This window comes from Rhinolophus ferrumequinum, chromosome 9, assembly GCF_004115265.2.
Source record: "Rhinolophus ferrumequinum isolate MPI-CBG mRhiFer1 chromosome 9, mRhiFer1_v1.p, whole genome shotgun sequence".
NCBI lineage: Eukaryota > Metazoa > Chordata > Mammalia > Chiroptera > Rhinolophidae > Rhinolophus > Rhinolophus ferrumequinum.
Genome location: NC_046292.1, coordinates 83,502,375 through 83,523,321, shown reverse-complemented (window position 1 = coordinate 83,523,321; position 20,947 = coordinate 83,502,375). Strand labels below are relative to the sequence as shown.

General features: G+C 40.0%; 1 protein-coding gene across 4 annotated transcripts in view; it reads left to right on the top strand.

The window, feature by feature from the left end:
* Nucleotides 1-20,947, top strand: part of GCNT2 (glucosaminyl (N-acetyl) transferase 2 (I blood group)) — a 93,037-nt gene continuing 72,090 nt past the window's right edge. The window contains exons 1-2 of one of the 4 annotated variants that reach the window (XM_033114046.1): nt 1-124; nt 6,335-7,534. In XM_033114046.1, the coding sequence (XP_032969937.1) occupies nt 6,613-7,534 (922 nt within the window). In that variant the 5' untranslated portion in view covers nt 1-124; nt 6,335-6,612. Of the gene's footprint in view, nt 125-6,101; nt 7,535-13,627; nt 14,365-20,947 lie in introns of those variants that run through there. The other 3 variants (XM_033114051.1, XM_033114047.1, XM_033114048.1) reach the window with 3 other exon arrangements.

Sequence of the window (20,947 nt, the reverse complement as noted above, 5' to 3'; positions counted from 1 at the left end):
TGTTATTCCATTTGTAAACACTACAATTAACTTGGTTAGCCTGCCTTTACCTTAAAGAGAAGGAGAGTATTCACTGCAGGACGCTTCTGGGCAACTTTATCCTCCTGGGAACCCAGGGAGAGAGGTATGTAGGAGCCAACTTTCTGGAAAACTACTGGAGGGAGATGGTCTTCCTGTAACGTGACCTCTGTTTAATCCCTCATAGCAGTTAAAGATCCAATAGGCTTGTACGCATTTGGGCTACATGTACGTTTTGTATTTCCAGAATCTAGCACCGTGCCTGGCATAAAGTAGTACACAAACAAGGTTTGTTGAATGAGTGAATGAATCATTTGATCATGGTCATGCAATTTCTACTTCTAAAATTTTTTCAAAGAATAGTGCATGTTAGTTTAGTGTTTTCATTTTGTGATGTACTTACTGGGGACTATGACTTTTCATTTGTCTCATTAAATCATTAGAATCCATATAAATCTTAGCTACAACTTTTAACTTTTTATTAAAGGGCCATGTTCATTTCTATCTTACTGGTTTGCATTATGTTCCTCCATTCCCTTCAGGCAAGGGAAAAATATTTCCAGAATTTAATAAAGTACTTGGCACTGTCTGGTGTTTAAAACATACTTTATTTGATTAGTCATCCTCCACAACATTCCTGTGAGGTATGAACTTCCTTTGATAATAGATAAGACTGAAAATGAAGTCCTGGACTATCTAAAAAGTCCTGGACTATGTAGTAGTTTTACAATTCTAGTAAAATCTATCTTCCACAATGAAAGACAGATTTACTAAGTAAATTCAGGTTTTGCCAAACACAAAGCTACTTTTCCATTTTCCTTATTTTCATTTTGGGCCGTTGATCGTCATCTCTTATAAATGTCTTTCCCCAGCCAGTGCTGGATTGGCCAAGTAGAGAGTGGGTACCAATGAATTCCTTGGAGACAATGCAATTCCAGCACCCTGGGACCTTAAAGATTGGGGGCTGTTCTTTTGCACTCTGTTTTGACTGAACAGCATATGGCAATTGAAAGAAGGGAGACTACACTCTTTTAGCACGTTATTCTCAGTGATCAGAAGCTGCAGGTCGGAGGAACACTCGCTGCAGTGGTGATAATCAGTTCCTATAACTTCACAGTCAAATCAAGGACCTTTTGAGGAACAGAGCAGGGGAAGGAAAGGGCCAAAATCTAGAAAGGGAAAATGCCAATGCCAAACTGGCCCTGGGACTGGACCCGTGGTCTGTCTGTGTTCTACCCGAGATACCCAACTTTTAAAATCCAGCCAAAACTAATAATTTGAGGACTTTCTGAGCAGGGATAAGTTCGCTTTAAAACATCTTAGGTCCTTGGGCTCTGACTTTTTTAGCCATTGGCATTTAAACCGAGGGTTGTCAGGTATGGTGTCAGGTGCAAATGCGCTGGAAAGTGCCTTCTGGGCACAGACCATAGCCAATCCCCAGGTGCTGTTCCTCTTTCAGCTCTTTGCCTCAGCTTCACTCTGCCCCAAGGAGATTTAAATGACTGGAAAGAACCAGCTTCTTTGTGCATTTCCCTACTATCCTATTTCCAGTTATTTTATGTTAAACTATGACGATGCTCCCCACTCACTCCCTACGCTCTTTTCTTCCCTATGGCTTTCTCTCAAGGTCTCAAATTAGCTTTGAGGTCTCTGGCCAGCCCTGAGCTGAGTGCTTTCTGTATATTCTGGAATCCTCCCAATTCCACCAGGAGACTGATGTTGTCTTGATTTTGGAATTGAAACATCAAGATTCACCGGTGTGGGTGACCTGGCTAGGAAGGAAGCGGCCACCAGGGGTTGGAGGTCCCCAAGTAACTGTAGGGGCTGTTTTCTTCAATTTACCCAAGAGGAAGCAGTGAGGTGTGAGATCAAATGACTTGTTCAAGGTCTCCAAGCTGTCAAGACTAGCCTTGGTCAACTGGAGACTTTGGGACACATAGTCCAGGGCTCTTTCTGCCTCACTTCTTGGCTATTATAAGCTTTGTTGCTTCAGTCTATTACCTGTGGTTATAAAAAACATTGATGAAGGTAAAACTGGGTACTGAATTTAACAATAGTAAATACATAAATAACTAGAGAAAGAAAGAAGAGGGAAAAAGAAGAGAGCCAGAGTAGGGAAACAGCTGGAATAGTGAAAAAGGACAAAATCTCCAGTGCACTTAAAACCAATTTAATCCAAGCTGTTCCTTCTCTACGAACTCACCAGGGTTTTTTGAAACTCTGAGTTTCCATTTGGCTTTCCTTGTCCCTAAGTTGGGCACAGAGGTGATGTCATGAAATGAATACGGGAAAAGTGCTTTGGGCCTCATATGACTCCAATAATAAGATGAGAACGATGGGTGGCATATCAGCATCCATTGAAATGAAGCTCTTCTGCTCTCATGTCTACAGCCAGTTGTTGAGATGAAACTCTAAGTGCAGTTATTTTAATGAAATAAAACTTAGCTTATGTCCTGGAATGTGAATTTATGAGAGTATACGTTATATAGAAATAAGCAAGTATAGGTTTAACTCTGGGACATAAATATACATCCTGCCATGTACTGAGTGACCAAGCCACAAGTTTATACTGGTTCCCAATTTCTTCAGAACTCTATCCTACCTGATCACGACCTCCAACTTCGTATTTGGGGTATTCGTTTTGATTTGATTCTCATGCTGGGATGAAGAATCACGCTGTTCTTTTTGGTCACTCACTACCATCCCCTTCTATTATTTTGCACAAATGCAAGAGCACAGTGCCCAGATCTAGAAGAACGATTAGTGATATAATGTAAAAGGACCTCGGGAAAGCCAGGTGAGTCAGGAAAACCAGAGTGTCTCACATTTCCCACATGACCACCCATTGAGTAAGCATCAGATAGCACTGGGTTGATAGAAAAAAATATTTGATACTAATTCTGATGTAAATGATGTTGGATCTGCCGGCAGTTTCTGGGTGTGGGCCGGGATCGGGTCTCCTGAGACCAAAGAATGGAAACATGGACCAGCAAGAGGCAAAGAGTTGTAAAGGAAGATAGTTTATTGAAAGCAAAGGGTCAGAGCCCCGAGCAGGAGGGGGTCCCGAATGGGGCTGCCCAGTGACTGAGGCAAAAGCTCTTACTTTTATACCTTCCCTTGCCTGCTTGGGGAAGGGGGCTGAAGCCTTCTAACTGAATTCATCTATCACGTTTGTCCTGTTTGCCCATCCTGAAGGGATAAACGAAATAACCCATTCTTATCTATCAGATCTACTCCTTTGTCCGGCCAAAAGGGATTTGAGATCATTTATTAACCTCAAGGAGCGGTCTCATATCTTTGTCCTGGAGTGAAGGAGACATTCCAGAACCTGGAGTTTCAGGATATGGCTGCTTTTTCGTTTGTTCCACCAACCATCCTGTCTACTTAACGACATGCTAACTAACCTGTCTCAATTCTTTCAAAAATGTTTATCTAGCATTGTCAAAGATACTATTTCAAATAATTGTGAATGTTTCTAGAACTCAAAAATCAAGGGACCCTCGTAGCATTTCAGGTGAGGTATAATTAAGAACTCCACAACAGCAAAGTGCTAAAAGGCAAATACTCTTCATCCCGTAACTGTAAATTCAGAGAAATATGGGCAAATTATTAGACATGATTTTATGCATAAAACGTGTGGAGGGATGGAGCTGTGCCAAGAATGAGGTGACAGTCAAAATAAAGAGTTGATGTGATTATCTGAATATATTAGGAGAAAAGGCTGTAAAAATCATTTGACTAGTTTAGACAAGCTTAATTAGGTATTGACCACTTTATTTAATCAGCCCTAGACAATTTCATTTGACACGGGCAGTGGCAACCTAAAGGGATATTAAAAATAAAATAAAAATTAGAGAAATTTTAGACATCTTTTTTTTTCTTTTTCAATTATAGTTGACACTCAATATTATATTAGTTTCAGGTATACAGCATATGGTTAGACATTTATATAACTTATGAAGTGACTCCTCCTGACTAGACTTGGTACCCACCTGACATCATGCATAGTTACTACAACATTATTTACTATATTCCCTATGCTGTACTTTACATCCCTGTGACTATTTTGTAACTGCCAATTTGAACTTCTTAATCCTTTTACCTTTTTCACCCTTTCCCTCAATCCCCCTCCTACCTGGCAACCATCAGTTTGTTCTCTGTATCTATGAGTTTGTTTCGGCTTTGTTTGTTCACTTATTTTATGTTTTAGAGTCCACATATAAATGAAATCATGGTATGTGTCTTTCTCTGTCTGACTTAGTTCACTTAGCATAATACCGTCCAGGTCCATCCATGTTGTCGCAAATGACAAGATTTCATTCTTTTTTATGGACAAGTAATATTCTATTGTATATATGTACCACATCTTTATCCGATCATCTATTGATGGAGGCTTAGGTTGCTTCCAGATCTTGACTGTTGTAAATGATGCTGCAATGAACATATGGATGCATGTGTCTTTTGAATTAGTGTTTGGATAGTCGACATTTCTGAAAAGATTGGTCTTATATGACTACGATATTGAAGAAATGATTTGTTCAAAAGAATTCTAGATAGATATATGAAAGATAGTTAAGTAAAGAGATATTTGGATTGATTGAATTCCATTTTGGGTCATATAACTAAGACTGCACGCACCTAAATTGTGATATAGATTCTTTTTCCTAACACAAGTCAAGATTGACTCACCTAGTTTTGGAGAATATCCCTGGGTATTTTTTTATCATTTCCTGTGCTCCCAATGCTTATGCAACAGAGTTGGCAGCCAGCTCATTAATGCATTAAGCTGGGGTGGGGAAAAGCAACAACAAATAATCACGTCAGTCTTATGTTCTGAAGTAGTGACTGTGAAGACAATACCCAACAAAGACTCAGCGACACCATGGAAATGTTGTGCTAAGATAGGAAGTAGAAAATGTGGCATCCACATTTGCATGTCCCCTGTGTTCTTCGTAAAATCAAAATGTGTATGTTTCTGGGCAAGAGCTAACTGAGAGTTCAGGGCATGAAAACATGTGTTTACAAACTGTCTGTAATATTATGTTGTCTTTGTAATCAAGATGTATTGGAAAAAATAGATAGTTGAATGTACCCATATCCACAAATATAATTATAGATTACATATCATTAATGCTCGGGATCACACACTAATGTGATCAGGGAAACAGGGAAATGAAAACTTGAGCACTTGATCAATAAATATTTGATTGTCTAGTATGTGCAGTCAATGGTGGAAGCTAACAAGCCCCTTCTTTAGGCACACACAGCACGCTCTCACACTCATGTGCAGCTAACTATCGAATAAAACAAAACTGATCAGTGCTTTTCTAGATGTGTAATCTCATTGGCATGGGCTCATAGAGGAAGAAGTAAAGGAGGAGTAAGAAGATTTCAAAGGAGAGGTGATAATTGTGTCATTTTCTTGACATGTGATTGTGGGGGCAGGGGCTCTTGTTTACTTCTCTCGCAGCCCCATTCATGGCTGAGCATGGTTATAAACTCTTTATATGTGATTTATATTCTCATGACTGACCTATCAAGCTGGTAAAATTACACATTCTCATTTTTTACAGTAAGGAAACTCCTTTGAAAGGTTTATATATCTGAATCTAAGGACCCTCTCTTCTTAAATTCTGGATGATCCCAAACTGACATGGCTCCTCTCTCCTACCTCTCCAGGCATCAGGCTTCTTCAGCTTCCCCTGCAACTTACTTGGGCTAGGGTGAAATAAACTTGACATTCAGTGTTAGCTAGTGATGATGGGCTGATTTTTTTGGCTTTAAAAAAAAAAAAAAAAAGTCTTTATTTGTCAGAGTGCCCCAGACACTTAGTGGAGTAAGTTAGGTGGTGAGGTAAGCTTGTTAATGTGTGTTGTAAAGGAACTTACCTAACAGCAAAGAAAATTAAATCCCGGAAAGAATTTGACTAAAGAGCCAGTCATATGCCTCACTTTATAGCACACCCAGCCTACACGGAGAGGGGTGTGTGTGTGGAAAAAGACAGGTTTAGGCATTTTATTTTTAAGCATTAAATATTTATTGACAGAATATCTCTTCAGGCAGTGGTCACATGCTTAGAACTGACGCTTTTCACTTGGCAGTGCTGTTTAAGCAAACAAGCTCAGTTAGCTGAGCACAATGATTAACAGGAAGTTGGAGAGCTGACACAGATGACAACCTTTGGCCAAGAGGCTGGGTTTGAAGTCTTAGAGCCATGACTTGCAGAATGGTCCCTTCACCTCGTAATGATTTTACTGGAGGGCTAGGTGGACACACTGGAATCACAACTTCCCTGAGGAAACTTATTTTTGTATAGTAACAGGTTTCAGATTAAGGGGAGACTGAGCAAAGCAAATCCAAAGGAATTACTTCAGAAATGTGTCAAAGAACATTGGAAATGCAACACAGCGGTAAATGAGGAGGGAAGGAAGAAAGAAAAAGGACAAGAATGGTTAATTGGAAGGGCACGAAACAGCCAATCAGAACTGCATGTACCAAAAGGATGATGATGGATTCTGGAGAAAATGTAAGTTAAATATATCTCCACTTTGGTCAGATCTCAAGAGACATTTTCTCATTTCCTGGTTTTGAATAATGGGCTCTTGGAAGCATTGTCTTTTTAGTGTGTCTCTTATCACTGCCCTGATTTTTGTATTTGTTTACAATAACAAGTTATGGGAGAAGAAACGTTTTCTGAGGGCATCTCTTTCCAATGCTTCGGTGTTAGCAGAATGCTGTCATCAGATTTTTCAGGGGAAGGTTTTTTACTCAACAGAGAATGCATTGAAAACTACCATCAGCGAATCTACCTGTTATGAATACATGGCTCAAAATCACTATATAACACAAACACTCTCTGAAGAAGAGGCTGGGTTCCCTTTGGCTTACACAATGACCATCCACAAAGACTTTAGCACTTTTGAGAGACTCTTCAGGGCAGTATACATGCCCCAGAATGTCTACTGCGTGCATGTGGATGAAAAAGCACCAACTGAATTTAAAGAGGCAGTGGAGCAATTACTGAGCTGCTTCCCAAATGCATTTCTGGCTTCCAAGATGGAGACAGTTGTCTATGGTGGGATTTCCAGGCTCCAGGCCGACCTGAACTGCATCAAAGATCTTGTGACCTCAGAGATCCCATGGAAGTATGCCATCAACACGTGTGGGCAAGATTTCCCCTTGAAAACCAACAAGGAAATAGTTCAGTACCTGAAAGGATTTAAAGGGAAAAACATTACCCCAGGGGTGCTGCCTCCAGCTCATGCAATAGATCGGACCAAATACGTCCACCAAGAAATAGTACGCGCCCAAAATTCCCACATGATTAAAACAACAAAATTGAAAACTTCTCCTCCTCACAACATGACCATTTACTTTGGCACTGCCTACGTGGCCCTCACAAGGGAGTTCACTAACTTTGTCCTCCAAGACCAGCGTGCACTTGACTTACTGTCCTGGTCCAAGGACACCTACAGTCCTGATGAACATTTCTGGGTGACACTCAATAGGATTCCTGGTAAGTCTTAATTTTCATTTTTATGAATAAACATTGCATGGTCAACATTGAATGAATTGCTTAAAAATATAATGAAAAATGAAAAATTTGAAGATTTTTACTGTTTCAAATGTTAATTAAAAATTTTTTTTTATAGCACCTCTGTTCACAGAGTGGGTGGTATAACCCATCTCCATTGTACAGGTAAGGAAACAAGGCATAGTGATTAGCAGGGCAGAACTAGAGCTTGACTGCCTGGCTTGATTTTGCTGATACACCAAACTGCCTTTCTGGGCTCAGAGACCCACGTTGAGACAGGGCAGGGGACTGAGGGAACACTGGCTATGCAAATGAGATTAGACCCAATCCTCCTGTAATTGTGATTGCACTTACAATCAGGAATAAATATTATAAATTCTATTTGTTTTATTTTATTTTATTATTAGTTTCAGGTGTACAAAACAATGATTAGACATTTACACCCCTCACAAAGTGATAACCCCCTCAAGTCTACTACCCCTTAGACACCATCCGTGACTATATTCCCTATGCTGTACTTTACATCCGATGAATATATATGTGTATATATATATATATATATCTATATATATATATAGTTATAGTTATATAGTTATAGTTGACATTCAATATCATTTTATATTAGCTTCAGGTGTACAGCACAGTGGTTAGGCATTTACATAAGCTATGAAGAGATCCCCTGATAAGTCCAGTACCTATCTGACACCCTACATAGTCTTTATAACATCATTATAAATTAAATTTGAATGGCAATTTGAACATTTTAATAATACGTTTGCCCCTGTTGAAGCTCCTATGAGTAAATTTACATCCTTCCAAAATAGCAGGGTACAACATTTTTTTTTTAATAAAAGTTTATTGGGGTGACAATTGTTAGCAAAGTTACATAGGTTTCAGGTGTACAATTTTGTAATATATCATCTATATATCGCGTTATGTGTTCACCACCCAGAGTTAGTTCTTCCATCACCATATATTTGATGCCATTTACCCTGATCAACCACCCCCTTCCCCCCATACCCTCTGGTAACCACTAAACTATTGTCTGTGTCTCTGAGTTTTTGTTTGTTTGTCTTGTTCCTTTGTTGTCTTCAGTTTTATATTCCACATATCAGTGAAATCGTATGGTTCTTGACTTTTTCTCTCTGACTTATTTCGCTTAGCATTATACTCTCAAGATCCATCCATGTTGTCACAAATGGCACTATTTCATCTTTTCTTATGGCAGAATAGTATTCCATTGTGTATATATACCACAACTTCTTTATCCATTCATCTATCGGAGGGCACCTGTTTGTTACCTGTTTTGGCCACCGTAATTAAAGCTTCAATGAACATCAGTGCACATATATCTTTACGGATAAATGTTTTCAGATTTTTGGGTAGATACCCAGGAAGGGATTGCTGGGTCATATGGTAATTCTATTCTTAATTTTTTAAGGAGCCTCCACATGGCCTTCCATAGCGGCTGCACCAGTCTGCATTCCCACCAACAGTGTATGGGAGTTCTTTTTTTCTCCACAGCCTCTCTCCAACACTTGTTACTATTGGTCTTGTTGATGATAGCTATTCTAAATGGTGTGAGGTGATATCTCATTGTGGTTTTTATTTGCATTTCTCTGATGATTAGTGATGTTGAGCATCTTTTCATATGTCTATTGGCCATCTGTATGGTATGTCCTCTTTGTAGAAATGTTTATTTAGGTCCTCTGCCCTTTTTTAATTGGATTGTTGGGTTGTTTTTTTTGTTGTTGTTATTGAGTTGTATGAGTTCCATATATATTTTGGATATTAGCCAGCAGGGTACAACTTTAAATTTTTCATTTGTAATTTCTTTCCTGAAATTGAACCAGAATTTAGAGAACCTGAAAGATTTCTAAACCAGTGCCTTCATTTTATAGACAAAGAAACTTCAGGGTGGTTACACGATGTGCTCAAATTACCCAGCTAGTAAGTGCACACGCCATTTATAAACCAGGTCTCCTAAACCTGATGTTATTTTTAACCTGATTTTCAATTAACTCCACTTCCCCTTTACCCCAACTTCCAAATAATGTGAATGATCTCAAGTTGTTTACAGTGAACCAATTGAGTTCTGCTAGTTCAATTGAAAATAAAAATTCAGGGCCGGCCCCAGTAGCTCAGGTGGTTAGAGCACCGTGCTCCTAACGCCGAGGTCACCGGTTCGATTCCCACATGGGCCAGTAAGCTGCACCCTCTACAGCTAAGTTTGTGAACAATGGCTCTCCCTGGAGCTGGGCTGCTGTGAGCAGCTGGACGTCGGCTCGAGCTGCTGTGTTGCCGTGGGCTACCAGGTGCTGCCAGGAGCGGCCGGTGGCCAGCATGAGTGGCCAGCTGCCATAGTGAGCGGCTGGCAGCCAGTGAGAGCTGCCGTGAGCGGCCGACCAACGACTGGCGACCGACTGCCTCAGCCGGGGGAGCGCAAGGCTCATAATCCCAGCATGGGCCAGGGAGCTGTGTCCTACACAACTAGACTGAGAAACAACGCTTGAACCGGAGTGTGAGGGGGAGGTGGAAGAAGGGGGGAAAAAAAGAAAAGAAAAATTCAGAGGAACAGTTCAAGGGAAAAGTAGCTTGAATTAACATGAGGATCAGCTTCATGGTTCTTGAGATTAATGGTTCAACTCTAGGAGTGTGCTACCATGTTTCCCCGAAAATAAGGCCTCGCTGGACCATCAGCTCTAATGCGTCTTTTGGAGCAAAAGTTAATATAAGACCCGATCTTATTTTACTATAAGACTGGGTCTTATATAATATAATGTAATGTAATGTAATATAATATAATATAATACCGGGTCTTATATTAATTTTTGCTCCAAAAGATGCATTAGAGATGATTGTCTGGCTAGGTCTTATTTTCAGGGAAACACAATACAATCACCTAGAGCTTTTAAAAATACGTAAGGCCAGGCTCCATTTCCCAGAGAGCCTGACTTCCTGGGTGGATTAGTCTTCTGTATTTGTTCAGTCTCCGGGTGATTCTCACAGCCAGGGCTGTGAACCATTCCTTTAGCTGTTTGTTTCAGATGTTGGTATACAAAGCTTCGTAGACTTGCAATGCTTTTAAAAATTTTCTTCAAACACTTGAAAACAACCTATCTTTCTTTCCTTCTTTCCTTCTTTCTTTCCTTCCTTCCTTCCTTCCTTCCTTCCTTCCTTCCTTCCTTCCTTCCTTCCTTCCTTCCTTCCTTCCTTTCTCTGTCTCTCTCTGTCTCTCTGTCTCTCTTTCTTTCTTACTCCCTTCCTCTCTCTTTCTTTCTTTTTCTTCCTCTTTGTTTCTTCTCTCTGTTTCTCTCTCTCTTCTTCCTGCCTCCCTCCCTCCCTCCCTCCCTCCCTCCCTCCCTCCCTCCCTCTCTCCCTCCCTCCTTCCCTCCCTCCTTTCCTTGAGCTATAATTGACATATAACATTATATTAGTTTCAGGTATACAAGCTAATAATTCGGTATCTGTATATATTACAAAATGATCACCACATTAGGTGTAGTTAACATCCATTACCCCACATGGTTACATTTTCTTTCTTGTGATCTGGTCTTTTAAGAACTATTCTCTTAGCAACTTTCAAATATACAATATAGTATTATTAACTATAGTCACTATGCTGTATCTTATATCCCCAGGAAATCTGTATCTTTTGAACATCTTCACCCATTTCTCCCATCCTATTCTCCCTGTCTAACCTCCCCATTTACCCCCACTTTGGCAACCACCCAGCTGTTCTTCGTATCTATAAGTTTGGTTTGGTTTCCCCTCCCCCATCCCCAGATTTCACATATAAGTGAGATTATATGATATTTGTCTTTCTATGGCCTACGAGTATAGGTATTTAACTTAGCATAATGCCCTCAAGGTCCATCCATGTTGTTGTAAATGTCAAGATTTCCTTTTTATGGCTTAATAATATTCGTGTGTGTGTGTGTGTGTGTGTGTGTAATCACATTTTCTTTATCCATTCATCCATCAATGGACACATGGGTGGTTTCCATGCCTTGGCTATTGTAAATAATGCTTCTGTGAACAGGGAGTGCATGTATTTTTTCGAGTTAGTGTTTTTGTTTCCTTTTTTTTTTTTTTTTTTTAGATTTTTATTGGGGAAGAGGAACAGGACTTTATTGGGGATTTTATTGGGGAGCAGTGTGTACTTCCAGGACTTTTTTTGTTTTCTCCCAAGTCAAGTTGTTGTCCTTTCAATCTCAGTTGTGGAGGGTGCCGTTCAGCTTCAAATTGTTGTCTTTTCAGTCTTAGTTGTGGAGGGCGCAGCTCAGCTCCAGGTCCGTTGCTAGTTGCAGGGGGCTAGTTGCCGTTGCTAGTTGCAGGGGGCGCAGCCCACCATCCCTTGCGGGACTCGAGGAGTTGAACTGGCAACCTTGTGGTTGACAGCCCACTGGCCCATGTGGGAATCGAACCGGCAGCCTTTGGAGTTAGGAGCATGGAGGTCTAACCGCCTGAGCCACCGGGCCGGCCCTAGTTTCCTTTTAAATCTGTGGTTTTCCCAGAGTTGGAAGGGGTAATATTATAGCGATAAAAGAAATCACGGCTCAAGAAAGGGAGTTGGGGGAGGCATGACCATACAGCTGTTCATATGGAATTGTAGTGTCCAGAATAATGGAGGTAAAAGTCCCACTTCTGTCTTATGTGTTTCTTGGACCAAGTATGATGTCTACTGTTCCAGCCTGGGCACCATACTTTAAGGGGAGTATGACAAAGCAGGTTCCAAAGTGAACAGCCAAGAAGGATAAAAGGCCAAACCTCATTTTTTAAAGAAAGGACCGACAAAACAGAAAGGATACTTAATGTGAAAGAGACTTGAAGAGGTAGTACTGCCTTCACATAATGATTTGCTTGTGAGAGAAATTGAATCAACTCTAGTTGAAGAAGAAGAATCTAGGGTCAGTGGTGGGAGATATAAGAACCTATTGATCTGGGATTAGAATATTGATCTGGGATTAGAATGGATAGCTTCTTCAATGGTGAATAAGCCCAAGGAATATGTGGAAGCAGACGTTGGAGAAATACTGTGAAGGAAACTCATTCATCAAATGTTGGATAAAATGGGCAGTGAGTCTCTTCTCTGAGAGTCCATGATTCTACATCTAATCAGAAATTTAAGGTTAACACTCTGACTTCTCAAAATGATCTATCTATTGGAACTAGGTTTTTACACCTCTGCTTTGCAGTTATAGGACAGGAAAGTAATGGAAAACAAATGTATTGCTCCACACATTTCAAAAACTTAGAAGAGCCAGCCCTTGAAATAGCCTCTGTGTTATGTGTATGAAGGATCCTTGTTAGAGGCTGGGGCTGCCTCACTGGTGCAGCTGACACTTGAGGGACCTGGGGTGGACTGAGTGTAGAACTTGGCCATGAGGAGGCGAAGGAACTGGAAACTCAGGTGGCTGCCTTGTGTAACTATTAACTCGTCCTATGTAGAAATCTGGGACATTTCTGTTTTGAGGGCCCTTCTTGTTGATGTATGAGTTGATTGTTTGTTTCGGACATTTTAAGATTGTTCTAGTTGACTACAGTGATTGGGAGCTTATTAGGATTCTCAAAGAAGTAATAGGCCAGAAAAACCAAAACAAAACCCAAAATAGAATGACCTTGTGGGTGACTAGAGCAACACAATCCAATAGAAATATAATGTGAGCCACATGTGTAAGTTTGGATTTTCTAGTAGCAACACTAAAAGAAACAAAAATAAATAGGTGAAATTAATTTAAATCACGTATTGGACTTAACCCAATATGAAATACCATTTATGCATATGGCTGGTGACTACTGTAATGGATGGGGCAGGTAGGCCAGGCATTCTCCCTGCTCTGGGTAGAATGGTCAGACAACAGCAGTGCCGCCCTAGCAGCACTGAGAAGTCAGCCATGTCCATGTCTCAGCATCTTCGTCTTTGCTTCTTTTGCTTCACTTGCTTCTTCCTTATCTGAAATTCCTAACTCTGCTTCAGAGCTTCCACTCGCTATGGGGCCCATGGTCTTGTGGTTTCTACTATCTACATTTTGTGCTGCTCTGTTGACAACAATTCCTTTCTGTCTCTTTCAGATGTACCGAGACAGTCTTACTTTGGGTCATGTAGTCACTGTGCAATGAGCATCCCTGTTCTCATTTCACACCACTCCACAGGCTGCTGCTGACCTCTCCATAGATGGCTGCCCTTCCTTTAGGCCCCAGTTTGTTCTGGTCAGCTGTGGCCAGGACGTCAGCATCAAGTGGTTTAAAGCACAAAACAAAACATGGTCACCTATACATAATAAGTCCTTGAAGCAGTGGCAGGTCTTCTGGAAGCCTCTCAGAAGAAAAGCATTTCTGCATGGTCTACTCTGGTGAAGGGTCCCATGAAGATAAAAGTGTTACAGAAAAGGAGTTCACATACGACTTTTAAGAGGTTACCCAGCGAATTTCACTAGCTTTTGTGAAATTGGGGCTTCTTGTCCTCCTTTCTTCCCCTTCACCCTACTTTTTCCCCAGTTTCCTCCCAACTCTCTCTCCCCTCATTATTTTCCCTAATCTAGTCCAACACAAGATGGCATCCTTTTAGTTTATCATCTGACTCAGCTGTGGATGATTTCTAGTTAGGAAAAAAATCCATTTATAGGCCCAAGGTACAGCTGCTACTTTCCTTCTGAGTTATTGATCATGTGCTTTTCTGCCTGTGATAGGAACTTTCAGTGGGTTTGTTTCATTCACTTGTGCTCCTCGGATTTAAAAATAAAACTGACCATGATTTCTGCTTCCCTTGCTACAGTATTTCTAATATGATTCTGTGGGAGTTTATTTCAAATTCCTGTTAAAAATCTGAATGAATGAGAAAAGAGCCTTTCCTGAGAGCAGGTTTTGTTGCAGATGGGAGGAAGAAGGAATGCCAAGGTGCCTGAAGGGTAAGGACTAGAGAAAGGAAGAACACTGGAGATCGTGGGCCTGGATACAGACTCTATCTGCTTCTCATTTTCCCCCTGGAGCCAGCCTCTGGACGGCCCTGTTGGTATTCCGTGTCACATAGTACATATCCCTATGCCCTTGATAAGAGAGGTTCGTTGCATTTCCATTTGCTGCAGAGTTCATACTGGCCTGGCTCTGTCATTATTTGAGACTGACTAATCACTTGTGTGCCTATATATGTAAAAATACAAAGCTAAGGTGCCAAGTGCTGAAATTGCCCTAAAATGCAGTTTAGTTAATTTATGTGCATTTTAGATATCCACATATGTTACCATCAAAAATGGTTTGCATAATAATGATGATGTATGTGAATATGTTTCTTTATTAATTACACCATCTGGGATTTCTGAGGACTAATCAGAGACGTGACCCTGTTTTAACATTAATATCAAGTTAATTACATTACGATATTAATAATTAATCATTTAATTAATTTAATGAAACAATTATTAATATTTACTGTGTTTCCCGAAAATAAGACCTAGCTGGACAATAAGCTCTAATGCGTCTTTTGGAGCAAAAATAAATAAATAAATAAAACCCGATCTTATTTTGATATAATATAAGACCGGGTCTTATATAATATAATATAATGTAATATAATATATAATATAATATCATATAAGACCCGGTCTTGTATTAATTTTTGCTCCAAAAGATGCATTAGAGCTGATTGTCCAAATAGGTCTTATTTTCGGGGAAACGGTAATATTTAGAATGACATTTCTTCCTGTCATGACCTATCTTAATTTTATACTAAGGAAGCTAAAAGTAGATTGAAGTGAAAAAAGAAAAAAGAGTTAAGCTCAACTGAACTAGAGTCAGCGGGCATCAATTAGAATTCATCGCAGACTTACGCAGATTGTAGAGTGTAGTGAACAAGTGATCTCAAGATGTGTTTACTCTGTAGAGTCGGAAGGTTGCTCCCATTTGCTGGTGGGATTGAAAATCAGACAGTCCTGGCTCTGCTAACATTGCTACCTATAGTCTGTGTAACTTTGGGCAAGACGCTGCATTCTCTGAGCTTGATGCTTCATCTACATCTTGAGGATAAAATATTCTGTTGAACTGTTAGAAGGATTAGAGTACATGAATTATACCTGGTATATTGTAGAAACTCTTTAAATGTTCAAAGAGAGGTGGTACCGACTAACTTATTAGATGTTGATTTTTGAGGTTTTAGTATTACTATTTTAAAACTTCTGAGTATAACCCCCCAAAAAAAGAACCTGATAAATATTTTTGGCTTTGCAGGTGCAAAGGTCATTGGTTTTTGGCAAGAAATCAGATATGTGGTCCACAGCGGTTACCCCTCAACTATAGCTTTACTTAGCAATGTCACACAGGTAGAGTCTTAAGTAGTTGGTTTCTCTTTCCTCTTATCAGGGAGCGGTATTCTGTGACTGGTTGAAAGTTTCTCACTCTGCCAGCTTCTGTCACTGTAGACTGTAGACTGGTCTGAAAATGGTCTCGCATTGTTGGGCATGCTGTCCACTTCACTTTTGTTGCTCATTCTAATCATTTCTCAAGATCTGCTTGAAATGTCACTTCCTCAAAGAAGTCTTCCCTGCTCCTCTCCTCTCCCACCGAAGCAGCCGCCCCGCCCCGCCCCCCACTCACTTTACTCCCTCTTGGATAATGGCACCTCCTCCATTGCATCTTAACTACTTGTGTGGATCTTGGTCCCCCTCTACCCTAGGTCTTTGTCCCCTCCCCATCACACACACCCCAAATGTGAGAATGAATTGAACGATTGGATGTAGGACCTAGACATTTGCCTAGACTCATCATTTTGTGGGGTTCCAATATATGTTGAATGAGGAGCAAATGAATGGAAGAGAAAAGATTACTATTCTGCATGCCTAATACAGTATTTTCTACAAATGAAGAAAATTCTCCTGCAGCTTTGCAGGAAGTTTATTTTCTTCCTTGTCAATTCTGGTTCAGCTTTTGCACAGTACACAGACCCCTATCTACTTTTCTAAAGGGTAGACATCCTTTGCTACCTACGCTAAATGCATTAGAAAACACTTTGGGGGTGTCATTGGCCTGTGGGAGTTATTAATCACCCAGTGGCTAAGGTCAATATAAATTACCATCTTTATGCATTTGGAAGATTGCCATTGTACATTTTAGTTCAGGTCTAGAAAAGTAAAATGAACAGGTAAGGGAATTTACAAGAGTCATTTTAGCCCTGACAGGCTTTGATTGAAGATATCTAGAAAATGTAGTTAAAGCAGTTTATTTGGCTGCAACTTAAATTCCCTGTATAATCGCTAGGCTCCAAACAGACCTCGGCCATTATGCCAATGTTCCCCCAGGCCTTTATTTGCCTAGAGAAAGCCTAGTTATCTTTTAGGGCCCAGCTGAGTTGTAAGATTTTCCCCCACACCCAGAATTGACCTCTGTCTTCTGTGCCCCTGACGCTCTGTTTTCACCTCACTGATAGCCCTTATCTTCTTGTTAGGGTTTGTTGTTTGGGCATCTGTGCACACTACAGAATACAGAGTCCTGGAGGGTCCCATGAGCTTTATATTTTCTCAAACCTCAACTGGCACTGCGTGGTGTCCAATTGAATGTGATTCACCTTATGTTGCTAATATAAAATAAATATGGTATTGCTGTCATGCAAATCCAGAATTTTTTTGCTGTCCAAGTCACTGACAGCTTACAATAGACTGACAGAATTACTGTAATTCTCCCCTCCATTTAAGATTCAAATGGCTGCAAGTCCTTCTTTCTAATAAAACTGTGTCGACTATTTTTAGTCTATGTCCTGTCCATAATAAAACCATCTAAACCTACAGAGAATTTTTATAAGTTTATTTAAGCAATACTGATGACAACTGCTGGTTAACAAGATCTCAAATGCACTGGAGAATGACAGTTTGCACTTTCTTTTATGCATTCGGAATTGAGGGAACAGAAAGAAGATTACATGAAAGTGGGAGAAAGCAAGGCAAGAATTGGAGTACAGGATAGTCAACAAGATTATACGCTCTCTCGAGGGTGGTCACACTTCCAAGGGGTCTGAAAATGAGGTATTTCAAAGGTGTGTTAATCTAGGTGCACAGAAAAAATTGACAGGGCTTCTTGCTTACGGTAAAGATAAACCTTTTACTAAAGAAATTACATGCCTGGGGCATGACTACCCACCATGACCTGCCCAGTTAAGAATTTATGATCAGATCACCCTGTGAGGTTATTTTCAGTGAGATGGATTACAGTGCCTCTTTTTTTGTCCACAGTCCTCATCTTCCCAGCGCTTTTGCAGTGAGGTGAAGGGTTTGTGCTAAAAGTAGATTGGAGTCCTACTTAGTGTTTTTGTGGCCTTTACTTTTTGTTTCTTTTATTTCACAAGATTTGCCTCTTGGCTGTGGTCTCCATTTGTGTGTGTGCCTTGGTCTGTGCTAGCTACATTTGACCACCTAGAAACTTAGGATGGGTCTAATTTAAATCCACATCCGTTTGTTGCTGCAAATACTAATTCTTGTGTTACTGAACTTGACAAATTTAGGCAGTGTGTGAGACAGTTTCACAATCATTTGTTTTTACTTCAGAGGATTCATAAATATGTCTGGTTTTCTCCTTATTAGGAATGAAGCAAACTTCAAATTCCCGTAATCTTTGCAATGCTAACTAACCTCCATCTAGCCTTGGTGAAAAATCATAACATTTTTTTTTTATGGAAGGTAAATCAGCCACCCTTGTAGAATTTTCCATTCAAATGCTGAGCTGTGCGCAGCTGTTTTTAGCTCTTGAGACATTACAGAGCTCAGTTCTGCTCTGTGAGTCTCCAGTGTCTTTAGCCTCATGAATCAGGCTAGAGCTAGGCGAGGGATGGGGTTTAAGGCTCTCCTTGATTTCCAAATTCTAAGCCATAAAAGGGAAAGTTAAGAAAGGAGGGGAAATGAAATCAAGGATAAGGCAGGATTGGGAATGAAGTTAATTGCAATTTGCCATTATGGGACCCTGAGAATAGAACCATGAGCTTATTCCAAAGATCTTAGGACCTAGCACATCCTTGTTCGCAGTGCAGCTAGAAAGAACTTGGTCTACTTCCAAAGTGTGTGGAGTGCTTTTAGCTTGTTCCTGAACTGTTTCCTGTAATGGCAGCCTCTTTCCTTGTTCTTTGTGCCCATTGCAGACCTTTCCAGCTGTGGCCGTGCATGCTGATGTGCTGGCAGTGGTTGCAGACTGGCTGCATACCGACTCTGGCAGCATGTATGGCACACACGGTCCAGGGCCGGTGGAGCCCCTTGGCCAGTCACCTATGGCTGAGAGAGTTTTGTCCAATTTTTTTAAAATATAGGTGTCAGACAAGTGATTGTTTTCCATATGTGTCATGGTGAGAAACTGTTGAAAAGTACTTCCTTTACATACCCTCCCAAATTTAAAACTAGATTTCAATATCTCAGAGGGGCCGAACTTCCATTTTTGTCATAAAAGGTCGGGAAGAGCTAAACCTTGTAATGGGGCATCAATCTTTAGTTGAATCATATTTTAACGAATGTCCTGTGTTAATGCTAAAGAATGGGACTGTTTCCACACCCTAGATGGCTCCAACACCGCCACTATTATTTATTTATTTATTTATTTATTTCAGTTATAGTTGACATTCAATATTATTTTTTATTAGTTTCAAGTGTACAGCATAGTGATCAGACATTTATATAATTTACGGGGGTGGCTGGTTAGCTCAATTTGTTGGAGAGTGGTGCTAATAACACCAAGGTTGCCAGTTCGATCTCCACATGGGCCACTGTGAGCTGCACCCTCCTTAACAAAAAAATAAAAATAAATTTATGCAGTGATCCCTTTGATTAGTGTAGTTCCCAGCTGTCACTATACATAGTTGTTGCAACATTATTGACTCTACTCTCTATGCTGCACTTTATATCCCAGTGACTATTTTTGTTTTGTTGACATAGGAAGGAATCTTATAGCATAGATGTTTTCTCAAGGAGAAAGCACAAAGACTCAACATTGATGCTTCATTTGATTAAGTTACTTAAACCTCACAGAAATCCTCTGAAGAAGGTAGATATTATCATCTACAATTTGCAAATGCAGAAACCTGGGCTCCGGAAGGTAGAATGACTTAATCTAAGTTTGCTTGACCTATAATTTATGATCAATCTAATCCACCATGCTGCCTTTCAGAAGTTCCTGTGGTTGAAGCAATGTATTTAATAAAAATACTGCTCCTTGAATATCTAGAAAATGTTTAAAGATCTTAATAGCTTTTCAACCTCCTATTTTAAACTGATTTCAAAATTACTATACTTACAAGATTATAAAGAACTCTCCTATATCCTTCACCCACATTCCTCATCCCATAATGTTTTACCACATTGGCCTTTTCTTCCCTTTCTTCTCCGTCTCCACTGCCGCCCTCCTCTTCCTCTTCCCTCTTCTTCTTCTCCTTCTCAAGAACTCCTTGTCCTCCTTCCTGTTCCTCTCTCTCGTCTTCTCTCTCTCTCATTTATATTTTTCCTAAACCATTTGCAAATTACACTTTACTATTTCACAGTATATTTCCTAACAACAAAGATACTTTCTTATGTAACCACAGTACAATCATCAAGTGATACATTAGTTCTCTTTAATCCACACACCCTATTCTGGTATCACTGGTTGTACCAATAAAGTCCTTCATAAAATTAGGATCTGATTAAGGATCTCAACCTATACTTATCTGTCATATCTCTTTAGTCTCCTCTGGTCTGGAACAATTTCTCAGAGTATCTGTGTCTTCCAAGTTCTCATAATTTTTGAAGAATGTAGGTCTGATAGTTCCTCATGATCAAATTCAAATTATGCCTTTTGGGCAAAGATACAAGAGAAACAATGCTGTAGAAGCCCACCATGTTGATTTGTTCTGGTAGTGGTGATGTTAACTTTTGTCACTTGGTTGAGATGGTAGCTGACAAATTTGCATTTTGTATTTATGATTAAGTAATTACTAAGTATTTTGTGGGGAGACAGTTTGACACTATTTAGATATCCTGTTCTTCATCAAATATTCACTCTCTAGTTCTACCATCCACTGATGGTTCTTGCCTGAGTCAACTATTACTGTGTAGTTACAAATTGTGATTTTTTTCCTCCTTTTATGTTTATTAATTGACATTTACCTATAAGGTAGAGCCTTCTCCCCATGTGCTTGATTGCTTATTCATTCATTCATCCATTCATTCATTTATATCCCTATGGACATGAATTCCCATTTTACTCAATGAGTTACAATCCATTACTATTTTTACTTATTTTGCTGCTCATATTATTCCAGATCTGGCCAGTGGGAGCCCCTTCAAGCTGTCTCCTGTGTCTTTTCAGTATGTCCCCATTATTCTTTGAGTACTTTCAGAAGGAGATGTTGTTAATCTTGTATTTAACCTGCCCTGGTCTTGGAATCAGCCA